The sequence below is a fragment of the Nelumbo lutea genome, chromosome 3 (assembly GCF_056320005.1).
Source record: "Nelumbo lutea isolate HS-2025 chromosome 3, American lotus-T2T, whole genome shotgun sequence".
Taxonomy (NCBI): Eukaryota; Viridiplantae; Streptophyta; class Magnoliopsida; order Proteales; family Nelumbonaceae; genus Nelumbo; species Nelumbo lutea.
This window is the reverse complement of record NC_142686.1, coordinates 7475904-7497903: the sequence shown is the minus strand read 5'-3', so window position 1 is coordinate 7497903 and position 22000 is coordinate 7475904. Positions and strand designations below refer to the sequence as shown.

The following is a 22000-nucleotide window of genomic DNA, read 5'->3' as shown; positions in this document are numbered from 1 at the left end:
ATATATTATTTATTATTTAAAATATAATATTTTATATAAATTTATAATTATTTATTATATTTATATTTATATATATATATTTATAATATATATTATAAAAATTAAAAATCTAAAAATCAACAAACTAAACTGATTAACCGGTTAACCGATAGGCTTCAGTTCGATTTCGATTACTGACTTTTCAAAAACCAGTACTACCAGTTCGGTTACAAAATATATAACCGAACCGTGAGCATCCCTACGTATCCCCCGTCGTCCATCCCCACAACGGTGTCCACGAGCCACAAAGTGACAGCAACACCTTTGCCTGGTTCACCTCTAACTTCAGAGACACCGGACCCGCTTGGTCCCAGCAGACTTACACCTACCCCAACGTCCAACACTCCGGGAACCTCAAGTAATATAATCATGCGCTTGTCTCTACAATCAGAGATTAAGCTTCAAGAACAAATCGTTTTTTTTCCCGAATTACAGAAGAAAAAATTGAAGAATTTCCAAGTGGGGAAGATAAGCGCGACATTTGATCGCACAATGAGACCAAATCGATATATACTTCTCATAAACAAGTGAAGCTCGTAACGTCATCGTTGATATGAACGACAACAAGATCATTCATTGCTCTAATTCCTCTCATAAACAGAGTTTCCATTCCTTGCAAATTAAAGCAACTGAAGAATCCCAAACCCCATCTTTTGCTACTACTATTGGCCTTGGCAGAGATGCCCATCTCTCTATCTACCTCTTGTTCATTCACTGTGTTCTATATTTTATGGGTTGTGCGGTAGAAATGACTTTGATTGTTTGGGCTCTGCTTTATTTCTACCATAGAAGAATAAAAATGGCAGTTTAGTTGGAGGGCTTCCCCGGAGAGAAAGAGAGTTGAAACAAATTTGAGAAAGTAGTAAGAGACGTTAAGTGTAAAAGATAAATACTTGTAAGTGTAGACAGCCACACTAGTCTCGCCATGGTCCAAGAACGAAGAAAGATGAAAGAGGTTTTTGTCGAGTTTTAAAATAATTTACAAAAGGGTAGAATGGGTATTTGAAAAAATGGATGCATCAATTTAACATTTTTCATCTAAGTTAGTAATGGTTTTCCATCTAAGTTAGTAATGGAAGGGAGGTATTTGTTAATTTTTTAAAAGTTCAAGGCAAGTATTTGTTAAATTAAACTAAAGGAAAGTTTTTTATGATTGTCAAAAACTTTAAGGGAGGTTTTTGTATTTTACCCTATTAATTAAAAAAAGTTGAGATAAATAGACTACACTCCACCTCAGAATTCTGAATTTCACTGCAGATCTAAAATAATTTAAAATTTCAAATGCCTCCACCTAAACACTAATACATGCCCAGTGCCATGTAATGACATCAATTCCGAGCTGACATCTACCCCGACTATATGGTGAAACTAAGATTTGTGGGGATCCCATTAAACTTTTGCAATAGATATCTTGGATAAACCTATTGAATTTCCACTCCCATTTGAATATTTATGGTAAGTGTATCAAGTAGAAGAAAATGAGTGGAATGTAGCATTGTCCTAGGCCTAAAATTTGAATAATAAAAAGGGTACAGTTAATTATAAAAAGGAAATTCTAATATGGAGAAGTATGGATAACCTGATGTAGAATTCTGAATTTCAGCCCCTCCCCCTATTACTGGCCCACTCCCCCTATAAACCACATCCTGTCCATGAATTTGACATCAATTCACGATCAGGATGTATTCCTCTTGTACTATGGGACTATAAAATTTTGATCTGGGCTGATTGGTCATTTTCCCATTCTAATATCAAAGGTAAAGGTAGACAGACTGATAATAAAGCAGCAAATAAGAAAAGAAGAGAGGAAAGATGGCAATTATCATCAAAGGTCAACTTGAATAAAAGAAAGGATGAATGCTTTTCTTTTTCTTTTTTCTGTTGACAATATGAGCTACCAAGTTAAAGTCTTTCTTGGGACTCTAAACGAAAGCTTCATTCAATTGTCAACTGCATTAAAACCCATAATCAAGTAGGGTTTTGGTCATCAGTCACACTTAATTAATGGAGTCCTCAGTATAAACTAAAAGAAAATAAATAATGGAGGTGGATATCCTGCAGTCACGAGCGACGATGATGCATCATGCATGTAGTCTGTACTCTGTAGAGGACCGAGAAAGAATGTTCATATCACACAAACACAGTAATTGAAAACTAATCTGATTTCCCTTTAATTCATGGTCAAAAGAACTAATAATATAGCTATAGCAGCATTAATACTCATCCGACAAACTAAGCGTGGGTATGAAGCATGAAATGCCATGGTGGTCTTGTACATCTTTTTCTGGCTGTCATTAAATGATCATGTTATACTCCTGTTAAGGTATATGTGAGTAGAAAGGTTAATTAGGCACCCAGAAATCATAATTTTTAGGCATTTTCCATTCTGTTAGCAGGAAGCATATATATACTTCTAGTGCATTGAAGAATTCAAGGAATCTGACAGCCTTTCTCGAATTTCTCTATACATAGATGTAAAAGAAGTGTCTTAGTTCCAGTCCCACTCTGAGTAGTCTGAGAAGAGCAGTTAGGATTAGGATCAGGTATGCACAATGTTGTAACTACTTAGAATTTTTTTTTTCTGATACCTGTCCTTAAAATACTCTCAATTATCATTGAAAAAGATTAATATTCACTTTTGACAGTTATCAAATCATTTATCAAATATTCATCTAATGTGCTTACTTTGTTGTGCCTATTAGATCTGGTCCCAGGAGCAGGACACCCAATTAAAGAAACAAAGAGAGAAAGTATTTAACAGCTCTCCACAGTCACAAATCAGGTCCACAAAAGAATTTAGAAGCCTTTCCCATCCTATGATTCTGACTATGAATGAAATCAATGACTTCGGGTTCAAACTCAAAAAATTCTTTGGCCAAAAAAAGAGATAAAAGAAACGGAGAAGTACAAATAGGCCCAATGCAGATTTCTGATTTCTACTGCAAAGCTATAAACATTTAAAATGTCAAAAATCCCTATTTTATACACAAATGCCCGCTTATGAATTGATATCAATTTCGAGCTGAACCATCATTCTCCCCCGGGAAAAGTACTCTGCAGTTCACTGTAGAATTCTGAATTACAGCCCCCTGTACGATGGGACTAAAAAATTCTGAGTTGGGCTGATCAGTCATTCTTCTGATAAAAAATAAAAAATAAAAAAACATTCCAACAGTCTCCCAATATGATCAGGCAGTGCACATCTCATCATGAAACTGTGACCCATCGAATCATTTTGGGAGGGTGTTGGAACGCCTTTTATGATTGATACAATGTATGGATCAAAAATTTGTCCAAAGTGTTGGGGGCCCAATGACCCAATTCAATTGGCAGAACAGGAACAGAATTGATCACATTGGTCTGGCATGTGATAAACAACGTATACGGATATGTGGTGGTTGCTGTAGAGAGGCCAAATCCACCCCCATAAGATTGCCCCCGACAACGTCCCACAGCTCATCCCCACCTTGTATTGGGAACATCTCCCAATAATAATCTCAAAAATAATGATATTATCATTGGGAGATGTTCCCAATAAATGATGGAGATGTGTTGTGGGGGGCTGATTTTAACTCTCCTATAGACAATTAAAACTCCACATTTTTTAATAGTTGGCTTTTGTTAGGTTTTTGGCTTTTCCACCTATCGTTAATCATTCAGTATTTATACATATATGTACCATTAAGGGTTGCACGTCAATTTTTCAATTAATTTTTTTCTTTTTTTTTTTTAATTTCAATTCAATTACAGTCAATAATTATAAAAATGAATAACAAATTCACTATTATTCTAAATAAATGAATGGCAATCCTTGTGTATGTGAAGGACTCCATGGCCCAATGGATATGGCGCTGGTCTACGGAACCAGAGATTCTGGGTTCGGTCCCCAGTGGAGTCGTTTTGCCTGTTCCCTAAAATCAGAGTCTGTTTTGTGGGTGACTTTTTCACCTCGGTTAAAAGTTGTCAATACTTTGATGGGATAATATTACCCCTTTTAATAATAGATGTTTTTTTTATTAAATAAACTTGTTTTGAAAAATATTTCTTAAGAAACACTTACTCGAAACAAATATATTTATACAGATAAATAACTTTTCAAAAAGCAAATGAGACCTTAATTTATTTAACAAATGGGAATTAAAGTTAGATAAGAAACCAGGCATGCCAAGAGGGCATTTCTGCGACCTCCGTGATATATATGTTGGTTCATCCAGTCGTGCATCCGTAGCAGATTTTGTATGTCCATCGCTGTGAAAAATGTGTGAACTAACCTGTATTGCAGAGGAGAACCTTGTTGACAGCCCAATCTGTCAAATTGGGACTGCCAAAATTTCTATCAGAAAATGAATGATAATTCGTACATGGATAGCTACCCAATGACTGCAATACAAGGAACAACTTAGTCCGAGCACAAGGCTCTAAAAAAGGAACGGGGAACGGGGAAAGGAGAATTGGAATGGTGGTAAGTCAGAACAGTTTTTACGTACGTATTGCGAAGATGAATGCATGCATGATGGGATGATGATGGAAGAACAGTGAAGGCAGCCAGTGTTATTGCATGTCATATGTAGTTGTAATGGTGGAGCGGAATGGAAATGAGGCGGGATCAGTAGGGGTGTCCATGAAAACCAAAAAATTGAATCGAATCAAATCGGAAAATACGGTTAAGTGGATTAATCGGTTTGGTTTTAGTTCAGTATTTTTGAAAAATCAAAGGATCGGTTTGGTTTTTAGTTATCCTAGGAAAAAACCGACAGTTAACCGAACCAACCGGTATATATATTTATATGTATATTTCATATATATTTTAAACATATGTCATATATTTTCTATATATTATATAGAGGTGTCAAGTGGACGGATTTGGTCCAATCCGATCCAGTCCAATGTGAGCCCACTTTCCAATGGACTGGACACAATACAGTCCAAATCTAATACAAACCAAACCCAACCCAATCCAACATTGGATCCATTCCAAACTGAATGAAATATGAAAAATTATATAAAAGCACTTTTGTAAAAGTATTTTCATAAAAGTGCTTTTACAAAAGCACTTTATTGATCCATAGACTTTTATAAAAGTATTTTTTATAGAAGTGCTTTTGTAAAAGAACTTTTGTAGAAGTGCTTTTGTAAAAGTACTTTTATAAAAGTACTTTCGTAAAAGTTCTTTTATATAAGTACTTCCACAAAAGTGCTTTTGTAAAAATGCTTTCGTAAAAGTACTTTTATAAAAGTACTTTCATAGAAGTGTTTTTATAAAAGTGCTTTCATAAAAGTACTTTTGTAAAAGTGATTTTTACAAAAGTGCTTCCACAAAAGCACTTCTATAAAAAATGCTATCATAAAAGTACTGTAGAAGTTTTTTTTTTGTAAAAGTGATAAAAAAAAAGTGTTTTCATAAAAGTACTTTTATAAAAGTGTTTTCATAAAAGTACTTTTATAAAAGTGTTTTCATAAAAGTACCTTCATAAAAGTGATTTTATGCTGACTTCAATTTTGATTGATTTCAAATTAGATAAGGGTTTGGCTTCATTATTGGAATATTGGATATTTGGTTTAGGTCCAATTCAAACCAATAAGAATATCGACCAATTTATTTTGGATTGGACCATCCAAATCTGATTTGATAAGGTTTGGATAGGTTTGGATCCAAACCAAAATTGGTCGATTGACACCCCTAATTATATATAAATATATATGCATTATATCTATAAATATAAACATATATTATATTTATAATAATCTATTTAAAAATATATTATATATACTATATATTTTTATAATATTTATAATATGATATCATACATATATTTATATAATATATATTATGAATATAAAAACCAAAACCGATGGACCGGTTAACCAGTGGTATCGGTTTGGAGAAATTGAAAAATCGGTAAATTAGGGGTGTCAACCGAAACCGATGGACCGATTAATAAAATATGCACATATTGAATTAAAAAATGTATATAAAATTAAATATTATATAACACGAAAGAAGTAATATTTTATTTTGTAATAATATACATAATTACAGGTGCAAATGGATTGGATCATGATCATATCCAAGTTTTGATCCCATTTGGTTGAATTCAGATCATCCTTGTTCGGATCTTCAAATCGGATTTGGATCACCGCTATCCAATCTAAGAAGATTCGATTCGATATATATTATATATTTATTTATATAAATATATATAATACATATATGTATGTTATTTGTTTATTTATTTATAAATATATTATTTATATTGTATTTTTATAAATTTGTTATATTATTTATTTTTATAAAAAAGCATGTATATATATGATGAAAATAATTAAAAATACTTGTATTTTTAGTTTTTCTTTATTTAAATTGGTATATTTTTTTCATGGTTTCAAAGCTGGACCGGACTGAATGATCAGACCAAAAAACCAGGAACCAGTCAAGTAACCAGTTCCGTTTTACCCCAAAACCATTATTTTGCCAAAAACCGTTGATTTGGTTAGCAAACCACTAACCCAAGCAATCAAACCGTTCAAACCGTCCAATAGTTTGACCTTTTTAATTTTTTGTTAGAACGGGTCGTCTGTTCAGTTCAAATGGTCAAACCGTTCGACCCAAGAACCGAACCCTTGATCGATTCATTGTCCAACTCGGTTTTAAAAACCTTATTTTTTCTTTTAATAATTTATTAATTTTTAAAGAAAACGAATCGGGTCAGATCAGATCAAATCCGAAGATTCGACTTCCCAATCAGATTCAAATTTAGATTCTTGCCTATCAGATCCGATCAAATCTTCGGATCAGATTGGATATGCCATGAACAGTGTAGGATTGTATTCAAATATACTCTAATTCGAATTCGATCAGATCTGTTTGCATCCCTATACATAATAAAAAACAATGTTTTAAAAAATAGCCCAAAACCGAAACTGTTCTGCCCACTGGTTCCCAAGTTGACAATTCGATCTCTAGTTCAAAAGAACCTGTTCTGACAACAAGGTTAAAGAAAAAAAAATATAAAAAACTAATTAAAATTAAGGTTGACAGTTCAATTGCATGGGCCAACAAGTCATTGACCAATTCAATGATTTTTGGCCAAAGACCATGTTTGAGGTAAAACAGAACCAATTGGCTGAACGGTTCGACTGTCCCAATCAAAAACATTAATAAAAATTGAGTTAAATTGAGTAAAACATACCATATGAAGCACGTGATCATTCTTGATAAAAAAAAATTTCCAGAATGTGGATGAGAAATTGACCTGTGGCGATTGTGTGGCTCAAACCGAACACCTTAACTTACTGTACTGCGCTTCACCATGTTCTCCTATAAAATCATCATCCCACAAGTGCAAGCTCGATTTCTGCTATTATATTTGTCCGAAAACCTAGTTTTCCATGTAGCATCTTATAAATCGTAGGGGGGTTTGTGGAGGGCGGTCAATACACCACTAGGCAGTAGGCACTAGTGGCACGCAAGCAAGACTCCATAGTTGGAAGCTGGGTCCGTTATTAATAATAGAGAGAGCGGAAGAACCTCTCAATTCATACTAGTTGTAAGTTGCAGGCCAGTGTCTGTCTTGCTCTTGCATCACAAATTCACGATTCACGGACGAGGACAATGGCCACAACCATAAGAGGGATGTCTGTCAAACATAACCTCAGTCCTAAAAGCTAGCATTGCATTTTACTCTGAAGATCTTGTAATATAAATTAGGAAACGAAGTTAAAAGAACAAAAGTCTGCCTGCCTCATCAAGCCCAAAAAATTGCAATTTTACACCGTATCAAAGTGGTAAAAATAAATTATGTGAGGTTTTCCGGTATTTCCAAGTTCCTGCCTCACTTTCTCAGGCAAAACCCAGATAGGAGAAAAAAAAAAAAAAGCAGAAAACAAAAACAAAAAGAGTAAACAAAAGAAAACATTATTTTGTTTCAGTGTCAAAAAAGAAAAAAGAAAATCTAATGAATCCACACCAACAGACTTCTCACCATCTCTCCCTGGACTTGGACCTGGAAAAAAATGGTAATTACAGACGTTACAGCAACTTGAAACAATCTACGTTGTACTATCAATCCATATAAATATCAAATAACACCAATAGATAGTTTTATAAGCACATATAATAAACATATCCAAGGTTTTTAGTTTCGAGTAAAAATCAAGCCGCATGAAATGAAATTTCAAAACAAAATAACTGCAATTTCAAAATGTGATTGTATCATATATGTAAGCGCCTATACTAATTTAATCCTAGATGCAACCAATTATAACTTGCACTTCTACTTTCTACATACTTATCCTTCAAAATTCTTTTAAATTAATTAAGTTACATTTATAATTCTGTATACATTATATTTTATAGTTTATTTATATAAAATAATTATATAATTCTGGGCTGAACTGAGATGTTTTAACAGGCTTTTGTAGAGACATGTTAGCAGGGATTTGAATGTGGTTTGCGCACTTTCTGGCCAGCCATCAGTGCCATAATTGTCAGGTGGAGGGGGAGTGCTCTCTCCCCTCCGTCTTTTTGCTTAGTTTTGGTTTCGGAAGCCTTGTCTAATCTTGTTTTTTGTTTGGCTGTTCTAATGAATTCATCTTTTACCATAATTTATACGCCAAAATTTGCTTAGGCTTCCCCAAATTTTGGTGATTATTTCGTTCGCCCTGATATTTCCTGAAAGTTTGGCAAAATAAAGAACAAAGCACATATCCAACCATACACACAAATGTATATAGTATGTGCCTGTATGAAAGTCAATTAGCTTCCTCTTGTGTTTTCAAATTTCTACTTCACTCCTTTCAGAAATCAAGATCTACAGATGCCCATCCTCAATCACTCAATAAAGGTAAACCGAGGCATTTCCATATATAATATAACAAGTTTGAATCTTTTTTTTTTTTTTGATCAATAAAGTTTGAATCATATTTCCACCACAATATGGTCCAAAATGCAATAGAATAAAGGATGCATAGTGTTGGAATTAAAATATCTTTGGTACCTGTCCATGTCCCTGTTGCCAAGAAATCCTCTTTCCCTTCCCCCATGAAATCCTCTCCTGTCTTCTCCAGGCCTTGTCCACACATCTCCTGTACCCCGGGATCGAGGTCTCTCCATGAACTCAATGCTTCTAGAATCCTCTGAAAGATCAGACTGAGAAGGCGGCCTCTCAGGGAAGGGAACAGCCCTGCCAGACCCCGAGCCAGGCCTATCAATGGCCTTCTGCCCAAACCGAATCTTGTCATCCAAGTCACGAATCAACAGCTCCAAGTCCCTTTCCTTGCTATGTATCAGTTCACGAAAACTAGTTTGCTCTTCAGATGCTTGCAAAGATTCTCCATTTGCATCTACAACAGCTTCTTTCTCCAATTCCTTCTTCAGCTGATTTATCTCTTCTTTGAGCATCTTCTCCTCCTCCGTTTCAGGCCTGAAACATTAGTGGAGATCAAGAGAAACATCCTTCACCTAGACATCTCGACAAAAAAGTTCCTATTGAACAAGGATAGTAGTATAGTACAAATACCTTTCAACCAATTTGCATGAGACCCATGTACTTTTTTCAATAAATAAGTGTTTGATGAGCAAGCAGGCAATTAGGGTATTTGGACACAAAACTCTTGCATCATGAGAAAGAAAGGTCATGGGCAAGCCCTAAGGAAGTTTGCACCCGTAAGGCAGTAACTAATAATAATTGGATCATGAGCTATCATGCAACAAAAGGAACACCTACATAGACAAGTCTAATCAATCCGAAATAAGATTGAAACTTTGTACAAATTTGATCTCTACATCCTCATTTCAAAGTAGGGTTGATTATTGCATTTCATTGAGGAAATGGGATGTCCCTAAATCACCACCATAACAAGAAAATGTTGAACAATTGAAAAGGAATTTGGTGCAAGATAAAGGCTCTAAAGGACAAGCAAAGGCCAAATAGGACATGGGAGAAACTAATTGAAAGATGTGAACAAATACAAAGGATATGGCCCCAAATGGATTGCAATGATAGAAGGTCTCTTGTGGCCGACCTCATATAGTACGTAAGGCATAGTTGATAATTAAGACGATAATGATGACAATGCCAATAAATGATGTCCAGAATAATTCATTCAACCATTTCAACAGAAATGCCACAAAACAATTTGCGCAAGACAAGGCTAGACATGCAAACAAGATACAAATACACAGGAAGGGACAAAAGGCAAAATCCCTGTGAAATCACAGCAATACAGCAATACCTACTTTTCAGAGCATTTTGAACATAATGTTTCAAATTGTGGATCAACTTAAACCTGTAATTGGTCTTTTCCTCTAGCAATATAAAAAGTGACAAGAAATAACAAACAAACAAGGGAACTTGAAGCAACAGCCTACTATGCACTATTAACCACATCAAAAGTTGCTTTAGGTATTAGCAAAACTAAATAATAAGATAACCTATCACTGAGAAATTTCAATTTTAGCAATTTTGACCAAGTAGAATATAGATGAAGATTTGTATATGTTGATCGTTCACTGAAAAGGATCTTCACAGTATACCATCCTCTAAACCCAAAAATTAATCATAGACAAAACTATATTATCTTAAATCATGAAGAACAAGAACTAATCCGTCAAATAGTTACTAACATCAGCAAAAAGGCCCACAAATAAAATCTCCATATGACCAAAGATTCCTTCCAAATGACACAACATATTGCAAGAGGAACCATGGACCATAAAGGAGCACCCTTGATACCCATAAACATAAAAAGTCAATTTCATCAAGAAGCCCTAATTTATATTCATTAAGTTCATATTCACAAGTCAATCCCTATTCAAACATGACAAATGTCGGGGGAAAAAAAAAAACATTTGGTTACTGGAAAGAAGGGGGAAACTTAGAGGACCGTTTAAACAAGCATAAAATCTCAAATTCTAAAGTAACATGGTAAATATAATACTTCAATATATGCAAATGCAACACAGAATTCAGTATATGGGATTAATTAGGACACTGAAAAGTGACTGAAAAGAGTATTCTCTCGTTTGAAAGGCGAACTGGTTGGTGCTGGTTCTACTAACAAATTTAAAAAAGTTCATAAGAAAAGAGGTTCAAAGGGCAAAGTTTTGAAGTACAAGAAGATTGCTGAGTTCTGGGGAGACAAAGGTCAAGATCCACACGGGGTAAAGTTGCAGAGGACGTCAGCTTCTGAGGAAGGTTTGGAGCTGAGGTCAGAGATTGAGGATAAGGACTAAGGAGTCAGGGGGCAATCAGGATAGTGCGAAGAACTTACCTGCATCATCATCAGCCAATGCGAGTGAGAAAGGGGGGAAGTGGAGATTAAATGTCTGGTTGGCAGGGATGTTAAGGTAGGCAAGAGCTTGGATCTGTTTTTTTTGCGGGGCAGAGAGGAGTTTGCAAGAAGGGCTTTCAAAGCATCTGAAAAAAGCAAGAGGGAAGAGATCTTGAGGAAGATCGCTGTTAGGGAAGGAGAAGCACAGAATGTGGAAGGAGATGGACAAGATGCATTGTTTGAAGATGTTTAAGATGGCTGTGTTTGGGGGCTTTCTCTTGTACCCTCTTGTTTTGTGCTCTTGATTTTGTTTTTGCTAATTGTTGGGCAGGTGTTATCTTAACACCTGGAGGATGCTTCATTTTACTTTTCAAAAAAACAGTGGCCGCAAAGGATTTTTTATTGGCCAAACGTCCAACTATCAAGTATCTGACAAATAGAACTTTACATCATGTAATAGAACGCTGTAATGGGATTCAAGCAGTCTTGTATTTATGAGTCTCATCAAACATTTAGTGCAAAACAGCAAAGAAAATAAACATCTGATATAATCAGTGGCATGTAGACGGTTAGATGTCTCATTTTCATCTTTATCTTTCGTTTTTTCTTTTCTATTCATTCTTTGGATAACTTTCATCTTTATCTGTTGTTCTTTACCAATGAGGATCATGAATAAGAGATATAAAGGACCCTAACTCAAGTGTACTTAATGAAGCCAAAATTATACAGCCAGATTTGACTGGGTATATGGGACACCATTAAGCTAACCTTACTACAACAATGAAGCCAAATAGTCAATCAGAAATTTGTGGCTCTTAGAAAGAGCAATAAGTAATAATTAATAAAATACTAAAAAAAGTAAGGAATCACTGAACTGCTAAAAAAAATCATCATTATCTGCTGCAAGCTGAATGGGACTCAATTCAATTTAACAACACCTTCCCAAATGCGGGGTTGGCTATATCAATCCTGTGTCTCCATTCCACACTCTCAAGGTTATATCCATCATGGTTAAATTGCAATCCCTGATATCATTTTCAATACCTCAACATATATTCTTTTTTGCCTGCCAATAGCTCTTTTAGAACCTTCAACTTGCATAAAAACACTTCTTACTTGCACAATAGTTAGCTATTTGTCACCATTTTTTAACCCATCTTAATTTATTTTACCTCATTTTATCATCTATTGAGCTTAATTCCCCAGTAAATAAACTCATTTCTAATCTTGTATTTTCTAGTTTGTCACTCGTCCATCTCAACATACCTATTTCTTTCACATTGATGAGACAGAATCAGTAGTCCCACATAGAATTCTTATGTAGTATTGGCTTCGACATCCTAGGAGAGAAGTTCCACTTCTCCCAAATGAAAGCAAAGTTTCTTGTATTCTAGAGACTAATACAGTCAGCCCGACTGAACACAATAAAGCCATTTCCCAACTATATGGGTTTGACCACATAAATCGTGTTCCACCATTTCACTTTGTTCAGTGTCTTATACATTATTCAATTATGCAGCCTCTCAGATCATATCTCACTTATTCAATTTGCCTGCCCTTAACTCTTAAGGATCCTTCAACTTGCAAGAGGTCACTTGTTACTGATCAGTATCGCATGGACTCTCCTAAATGGATGAGTGTATGTATCAGACACATGTTGGATTCCGACATTACATGGACTCTTGAGGGACACTTCCACACAACATTTTTCCTTTCTTCTCCTACTTATTTCACATATACGAGCAGCTAGCATACACAGTCAGTACCATTTTTCCTATAAAATGCTAATTAATGAAGATGAACCACCAGGCGTTGTGAATATAAGAATCATTTTTTAAGTATGTATATATGAAAATTGCTGGACTTTTTTGTACACCTAATGACTTCTCAAGGTTTTCAAACAAATGGAGTTTGGGTGGAAGCACTCCTCACCATGGTTGGACAGTTGGAAGACTTCAATCAGAACTTTTTTATGCCTATCATAGGAAAGTCTCTTTATTAGCTTGTTTCCTTTCTCTTTTTTCTAGTTTTTAGGATTGATTGAATCCTCAGTATCTTCGATCTTAGTAGCATATTAGGGGTGATCATGGGATGGGCTGGGCTTCCAGGCCTATAAATTTAAATATATAATATTTTATGTTATATAACATATAATATGTATTAAATGTGTCATATTTTGATATTTATATGTAATATACAATATAACAAAAATAACACATTTTTTTGATGAGCAACACGGAGAAAATTCATTAAAAATAAGCTGCACACAAAGGTACAGCCAAAGAAGCGTACAAAGAAACAGGATATGCATAACCTAATGGCAACAGAGAAAAAGAAAAACAACAGAGAAGAAACAGGATACACATAACTAATGGCAGGTAAAAAATAAGTTCATATAAGAAGCAAAAGAATCCAGGATATGCATAACCTCAAGGAACTCATGAATAGTTAATGTGAGGGGAGGACCTCCAATCTTGTTCCTCAACATTATCAAATCTAACAGATCAAACTGTTCAAATCATGTAACAGTAGGTGAAAATAGAATGATACCAAGCTCCTTACCAAAAGCCCCCTAGAACAGTACTTGATCAATCCTTCCAACCAATGATCCAGCAATTACAGTATCTTCAAACCTCTGACTTGGGAAAGATGCCCATCAATTTGTCATCATCATCATCATCATCTAAGCCTTGTGCCAACAATATGGGGATCAGCTACATGAATCCTGTTTCACCATTTTATTCTGTTAGTATCATATCCATCATTAAATTATTGGGGCTTAAATCATTTCGTACTACTCCCATCCAAGTCCTTTTCGGTCTGCCTAGCTCTTCTAGCCCCTTCAACTTGCAACAGATCATGTGACCAAACCACCTCAGTCATGCCCATCAATTAATCCATATCCAAAGTTGACCTTTATAACCAAACCCTCTAATATAATAAACTGCTTTCTACAAGTAATTAGTAAAAATTTTATTATCAGAAATATACAGAGCAAAAGCACAATATGTGCAGCCTCTCTGTAAAATATAAGTTCTACATGTCTACTGAGCTAGTCTAGAGCTGCTCCCCCACTTCCCTAATAAGTCCCTTTTATATCAGAAGCCTTCCCTTGTCCTAGTGGGTATTTACCCACATCAGAAATTGTCTATTAACTCCTTCAAGAGATAGGGAGACAGCTAAAGAGTAAGCTGAACATGGCATCTAGGAAAATTCTGCTTCCAATGTATGAATTGATTACCTTGCTTCCTTGATTGAATGTCTGAAAATCCAAGATCCTGCCATCTCTCCTTTCAGCAAGCAAATTGTAGATTTTGAGTCTCCATCAACGACAGTTCTGTAGAAACGTGATCTCTTTGCCAGTCATAGAGCCTGAACTTCTGCCTGCTGTGTTCAGATGAAATGGAGTTTCCAAAATCAAACTCCAATTGGTCCTGAGAAAACCAGTAAAGCAGTTCCCTTCCTGATCCCAAAAAACACCTCCTATGTCTGATTCTCCAAGGTTTCAAAATGTGCAGCCATCAATTTCTAGCATTGCTCTTCCTTGTGGTGGATGGCTCCATGGTATATCAGTTACTAATCTTCCTATTGAAGTTAAATGCCACCACAGACCAACTCCTGATGACCTGATCATATCATAAGTAGAAAAAGATGCAAATTCTCTTCATCGAATGAGTAACTTTAATTTCAATTAGACCAATTAGTAACTCTTTGTATTGATATCCATTTTGAAAAATCCTAGCATTCTGCTCTTCCCAAGTTGTCTACGGTATGGCTACTCCCATATACCTCTCTCTCTCAAGATCTTCCCTCTTTCTTCCTTGGAGTGAAGAAATTAGGATGAAATAAGGTGCCAATATCCAATGGAGGAACCACCTAGAATCAAAGAAAGCAAGAAAAAAAGTTTCCAAATATTGTTCACAAAAATTAGCAGAGGAAACTCTTAAAATCCTTGTCTTCTGCCAAACCTTTTACTGAATGTCTTGTCTTATTTGCTAAGACCAAAAATCTTAAAAAAAAAAATTGCTAGTAGAAACAAAAGTTCCATTAAAAGAAAAAGAGAATTACAATCCATTGCTGATGCATTATCCACTATATAACAGAAGAAAAGAGAAAAAAAATGTAATACAAATTAGATCTCTATTATACTTCACCCCCCCTCCCCCATCTTCCTCAATCAAATCTGTTTCAAAAATTAGCATATTCCTTTCTTTCCACATTACTCAACAAACAGCAAATGACACAATGCTCCACACCATAAGTCCTAAATGTGTTCTGATCAGTAACAACAAGTAAATAGATGCCTTAAGTCGTGATCTTGTTTTTTTTTTTTTAATTTAAGTCATGATCTTGTTTCTTCACAGCACACAAATATTTGGGAGTTCATAGCATCTTGCTTTCATATGGTCCAATGGAAAAATACTGTTTAATGCTACTAACCAAGCAACTGCTTCACCCCTAGGTGTTATTGGATCACCCCAAATTCCAGTAAGGCAGTAAAATTTCAACTCTGAACTTGATTTAGCATCATAGAATAACTTCATGTCTGACTCGTTAGTATCAACCTTAGAAGCTTCCAATCTTGAAAGCAATTCAATGCATTCCTTCAATTCTCTATCCAATAATGGACTTAAAAAAACTTAGCAGCACACCACTTGGTCATCTCCCTTTTCAAAACATCAATTGACTAATGTCTTTGAGTGCTCAATTTGCAAGTCTAGGACAAATGCTACACGACTCCATGTCTTCCTTCACACCACTCATCTTCCCAAAATCTCACCTTACTGGCCTACTCCCTTCCCCTACTAAAGACATCTCCATCAATGACAAACATCCATAACCGCTACCCAACAATGTCTCATTCATCTCCCTAATTCTTTTCAAGGGAAATATCCTTCAAACCTCCCCTGAGGTTTCTCATAAATACTAAAACATCCCCTCATCTTTCTGAAAGGACATTGACCTCTTCTCCTTTGGGCTTTTTTTTTTTGAAGATAAAGTACAAGTTTATTAAAATGAAACAAGAGAGTACAAGAAAGGTGACAAGGAATCACCGGAGAGAAGCCAAACAAAAACCCCCTTCAGCCACACCCCAAACCTAGCTCACCAAAACTTCAAACAAAATGTGCATAATCTAATTTTCACTCAAACTATAACCCAGGCCAAAACATTCTGCTTACAAGAAAGTAATAAAACACCATCCACCCAACCCCAATGCTTACCCTCCCCAAAACAAGAACTCCATCTAAGATCCTAAGCACCCAACAAACTTGACAAAATTATTCCACAGCTTCAGAGATTGGGGACTGCCCCCTTTTCCTTCTTCTCAGAACCTTCTTAGACTTCTTCACCGTTTTGTTAGGTCCAACTCCAAACAAACCCCCTTTCAAGTTTCAACCTTGCAAAGACTTTTGAAACCTGAATAGGACATTGATTTTTCAGACATATGAAGAATCTTACAATGTTTGGAAACTTCTCCACGTCCAACATACCCTTAGCACTTCCTTCTGAATCTCCTACCTCCTCAGAAGTCTGATTTATCACCTCCTCATCTCCCTCTTTATCAACGACTCCTCCAGCTCCAGAAGATTTCATCCTCTCTGAAAATCCTTCAAGCCCAAAGCGAAACCACCCTCTTATTTAATTTCTCTCTTTCCCTACTCTCTTCTTCCAGCTCTCTAAAAGCCTTCTTTGCAAACTCTTCCCACCCCAGAAAAACAAACATGGAGTTTTACTCACCTCTACCTCTTTATTTACAACTCTATCTGAATGTCAATCTTGTTTTTCATTCAATCTGTTTCATCCAAACAAACCTCTTCCACTTGATCATCCTCCATTTCAGCCTTGTCCCCCACTTCTTCATCAACTTAAAGGGTTTAATTCCTTTTTTTTTTTTGATAAATGAGTGCAATTTTTTTTTGAGAGACAAGGATTTTTTTTATCAGTAAAAGAGAAAAGAAAAAAATATTTCATTAAACAAACTGAAAACATACAGCCTTACCCAATGAGGCACTGGGCAAGCCAAAAAAAGAGTGCAATTTTATTAATCAAAGGAAGAGTGTACAGTCAGCCTAAGAGGAGGCACAAGGTGTTACCTCCCCTTAGGAGACTTTGGTTTCATCCCCTTTTTCCACTACTGACTACTCCATCTCTTCCAATCACCTCCTCATCCTCCCTTTGACCCTCCTTCCTACAATTGGCCCCTCTCCCACCACCATCCAAACTACGCAACCTCACAATTTCTTCAAGAGAAAACTCCAAGGCTTTCTCACCACTAATCTCCTCCTCTTTCCTCCCTCCTATTTCTTGCACCTCACCCTCAAAACCCCCAATGAGTCAATCTCAACCACTCCCTAAACAACATCCTCCACTCTACTATGCTCTCTAGACCCCTCCCTCACAAAGCTTCAATCTCACTTTCGAAGCCTTCAAGTCCATTAAACCACATTGAAGAACAAACCTCATGACAATCATTGAAACTTCTATCCATCTGAGTACACCCGTCTCAACAATGAACCACCTAGCCCACAAGCACCATCAATTGTGTGAACAACCCCTAACGTCTCCAGAGGAGGATCAATAAATCCAAGACCTTCTTTCACCCCCCCCCCCCAGCCCTTCTTTCAACCACCCCCAACATTTCCAAAAACATGATTGACACTTCCAACTTCAACCAAACCTTCCAAAAGGGAATGATTCCCTACCTTGACTGTGAAATCAACAACCCCATCGATGCCTCCACCAAGTTCTTTTGTAAAACAAATCACCAATCCCCAATCTATCACCAACATGGTGCCATGGAGGGACCCTTTTTTTTAGAGACATCCCACCCATATTTCCTTCAATCATTGACTTTAGAGCTTTCCACCCCTCATACCTTGCAATCACCAACACCCATTCCTCCCACTTTGTTTTCTTCTCACCATCACTATATATCCCAGTGTGCATATTCTTCTACTTACCATATAGGAATTCAAATGATCCCTCTTCCTGAGCAACAATCGATTCCTCAACATCCCAAACCCCCACATCCTTGCAAGTGTTAACACATGACCTACGTTTTAAAGTATGGCCCAACCCACACGAGTTCAAATCAGCCCCCCACAACGTCCCACAGCACATCCCCACCGTGTATTGGGAACATCTCCCGATGATGACATCACCACTTCTGATATATCATTGGGAGATGTTCCCAATACACGACAGAGATGTGCTGTGAGACGTTGTGGGGGGCAGTCTTGTGGGGGCTGATTCGGTCTCAACCCACACAACCACACCCCACACCATTAAAAAGTTGAGTCAAACTAATATTTTTAAACCCTCTAAGATATATATATATATATATATAGTTATCTATTTGTAATGTATAATATATTTATAGTATTTATATATTTAATTATAATATATATATTGTAAATATAAAGAAACAAAAAACCAAAGAACCAAACCAATCAACTGGTTAACCGATTGGTTTCGGTTTGGTTTTGACTTCTAGTTTGTGGGTTTTCAAAAACTGGTGGTGTACTGGTTTGGTTTCAAAAAAATGGCCCACAATTTGGTAACCGATCTATGAGCAACCCTAACACACATCCCTCATTAAATTCATCTACCTCAAAACCCAACCTGAATTTTATACCTAAAATACCTTATCTTCAACCTCTCACTCTTGACCTTTCTATTTCTACCCCATCTCCTCTCCAACCCTTAATCCTACCATCTCCAACTCTGAGTCATAATCAAACAAAGACATTGGATGGTCTAACCATCCTAACGGAATGGTGCCTTCGACAACAATTCTTAGATTGAACCATTCCCTCACAAAGAACAGTGCTAGAGAAGAAGGAACCAAATGGATTTCCTCTACTTCAACCCATATCCTCGCAGCAACCAGACTCTTCCACGAACAAGGATGTATCAGAAAAATCTGCAAAAAAGATAAAAAGGACCAGGTCTAAGGGGGTTTAGCCGTTTAGATTTCTTTTATTTTTCCCTTTCTTATTTCTCATGTTAACTGAGTCCGCTTTTGGTAGGATGGGTCATGAAAGATTACCGTGACATGACATCAACTAAATCAATTATTGCAACTTCACATTCTGAGAAATCACAGCCTATGGTTTTTCAGAATAAATGACATAATATTCACTAAATGCATTCAAATAAATGTAAAATACCACGTCCCAAATGCCCAAGGCCACATTAAAAATCTGAGCCAAACGTAATAGCTCAAAGTGGTAATTTTAGTAGGCATTTGCTAATTGCCAAATGATCATGCAGCAAGAGGAAAAACCGATGCAAATAGAAGTCCTTTGAGATAAAGGTAAAGAATGCAAAAATAGAATAGACAATCACTATGACTAGGCAAGAACATAAACCTGTCAACACGACGGTGCTCCAACTCCAAATCAATCTTCCGCCAATCTTTTCCCTTCTCTTCCAGTAAAACTTCTCGGGGCTTGGCATCTCCAAAAGGGTTTATCTTTGGCCGGGGTCTTGGCGCAGCTTCCAGCACCTGCGAGGCAGGGCTGTCAGGCCGACTCGAATGTGCACTTGAAGGCCTGCTAGAATGAGAGTCTGTCGACTGACTGGCCTTTCGGCTGTCGAGCTCTGTGTCCAACTTCCTCCAATCCATGCCTTTGTCAGCCAAAACTTCCTCTCTTGGACGTGCAGCACCAAATGGGCTAGGTCTAGTCGTTCTTGCAGGCTCATTGGAAGCTACCTCGCCCTTTGGCGGATCTAGAACAAGTCTGGGTCGCTCGCGATCCCCATCACGCTGTCCTCCCCTACTCCATCGATCAGATTCCGGAGCAGAATCCCTAAAACCTGAGCCAAAGGACGTGGATCTAGCAGGAAATGGTTTCTTCGCAGTTGTCCAGCTATCAGCTTCATCAGCCCTAGAACCACTTCCGGTACTAAGCGAACCATAACGATCGCGATCATGTCGTCCAGAATCCGCTGAAGCTAGGGAGAGGGGCTTCTTTGCCGTGGCCCAGTTATCGACCTCGTCGGCTCTAGAAGGCTGATCGAAATCAGGAGTCCTGGGAGGGGGAGCCCTCCGTTCGTCGTCAAAACCACCGTAAGATCTGCGGCCACCACCCCAAGAGCCCTCGGTGTCATCTCCTCTCTCCCGCATGCGTCCCGGAGGGGGCCCATTACGGCCATAAGATCGAAATCCACCGCCAAGACGACCATATTCCATCTCCTCGGAGGACCTCTCCCTGGGACCAGTGGGCAAACGGAGCATCTCATCGGCGGTTAACCCCTTAGGCTCTAGAGAAGGGTCCCGGCGAGCAGCCCCACCGGGTCCGACATAAGTGCCCGTCGTAAATTCCGACAACGTCATCTTTTTCTTCCTGGGTTTGGCGGCGGCAGCCTCTTTAAGGCTGGGAAAATTCTGCGACTGGCCGGCAACGGCAAATTGAGGATTGGGGTCGGAAGCAGCGCGTTCGCGCTCTTCGGCTTCTGCGCGTTCAACATCGGCGGCCCAAGCACCAAGTCCTCCCCACGGTTTCGACATCTTCTTCTGCGCTGGAGATCTGAAAACTTGTGCCTAGCCTAACACACTCTCTTCTTCTAATGTAGTATCCTTAACAGCGAAGGCTCTCCTTCAAGGGAGCCGGAGCTCGCTAACATGCGCAAAAATGAGGGTTTGGAAAATTCGAATATCTCTATCTTTCATCTTAAAATCTTTATTTCGTGTGTGTGTGTGGTGTTGTTTATGCAATGAAAACGAAAAGAATTTTTTTATAGAGAGAGATGTGGATAGTGGATAGAGATGTAGAGAGGGTTGGAGGCGTGGAGCATGGAGGGGAGGAGAAGACGAGAGATGCTTTTTCTAGTTTTCTTCCTCTAACTTTTTTTCTTTGTTTTTTTAATAATAAATTATAGTTATAAATAAAATAAAAATTATAACTGGTTTCTCAATTTTTTGGTTGTTTAAAATTTTTTTGTACGGTGCTGATGAATCGGTCTAGAGGTTGATTACCTGTCATCCAACGTATAAGTTCACGAGTTGGAATTTGGGAAGGAGGATCTCTGACTCAGATCTCTACTTGTGTCTGGGTGTAGCTGTAGCACTACACCAGACCAGAGACCAAAGAGTGGAGTAATTGTAATTTGTAAATCAGGAAAGCATTTTATTTTTAGCAAAACGGTAAGGTAGAGACAGTAGAAGAAAAGGGGATAGAGAGGGGAAAGCAGGATACTTCTAATTTCCAAAGCGTAAGCAAAGCTGGACGGGACAGTATGGATGGAACGTACCAGCCACTCAGGATCAGGAGCCATGTCAGCCCCCAGGAAACGAGACCACATCTCCGCTCCACAACGTCGCCGTGTATTAGGCACATCTTCCGATGATGGTATCAGAATCGATGATGTACACGGCGGAAATATGCTGTGGGGCGGAGATGTGAACTCAGCCAGCTGGAGCTGGGGAGGGTCGGAGCACGCACGGAACTTGATTCTTTTTCCTTTTGCATGGTTGCGGTTCGGCGTCATGTCTCCAACTAACCGGCCTTTTTGTTTGATTGGTTGTTTACTTGTTTTACTCATACACACACTGCTTCAACTTTGGGTTCATACAATTTATTTTTGTATAAATGGATCAGTGATAAATATCCCCTCAAAACTTTCACTTTGTCACAAAGAGTCTCATTCATTCAGCTGTTTAAATTTTTTTAATTTATAAATTATC

At 37.4% G+C, this 22000-nt stretch overlaps 1 protein-coding gene and 1 non-coding gene across 2 annotated transcripts; one reads left to right on the top strand and one right to left on the bottom strand.

Annotated features, from left to right (window-relative positions):
* The first annotated feature begins 3864 nt into the window (after nucleotides 1-3864).
* Nucleotides 3865-3937, top strand: TRNAR-ACG (transfer RNA arginine (anticodon ACG)). The gene has a single exon. It is a non-coding gene; the product is annotated as a tRNA-Arg (tRNA).
* Nucleotides 3938-7756: 3819 nt separating this feature from the next.
* LOC148862676 (eukaryotic translation initiation factor 4B2-like) lies at nucleotides 7757-21796 on the bottom strand. Its single transcript, XM_088980715.1, has 3 exons — nucleotides 19683-21796; nucleotides 9036-9461; nucleotides 7757-8042 (listed from the first exon to the last, which is right to left on the bottom strand). The coding sequence occupies exons 1-3, from the start codon at nucleotides 20822-20824 to the stop codon at nucleotides 8018-8020; spliced, it is 1593 nt and encodes a 530-aa protein (XP_088836841.1). The 5' UTR covers nucleotides 20825-21796; the 3' UTR covers nucleotides 7757-8017.
* Nucleotides 21797-22000: the final 204 nt, after the last annotated feature.

Bases quoted from the DNA above. Each gene is read 5' to 3' on its own strand.
- LOC148862676 (XM_088980715.1), bottom strand. From the start codon at position 20,824: ATGTCGAAACCGTGGGGAGGACTTGGTGCTTGGGCCGCCGATGTTGAA. The intron at 9,462-19,682 runs GTTTATGTTCTT...CTAATGTTTCAG, and splicing joins GAGCACCGTCGTGTTGACAG to GCCTGAAACGGAGGAGGAGA. The intron at 8,043-9,035 runs GTACCAAAGATA...ATTTTTTTCCAG, and splicing joins GGCAACAGGGACATGGACAG to GTCCAAGTCCAGGGAGAGAT.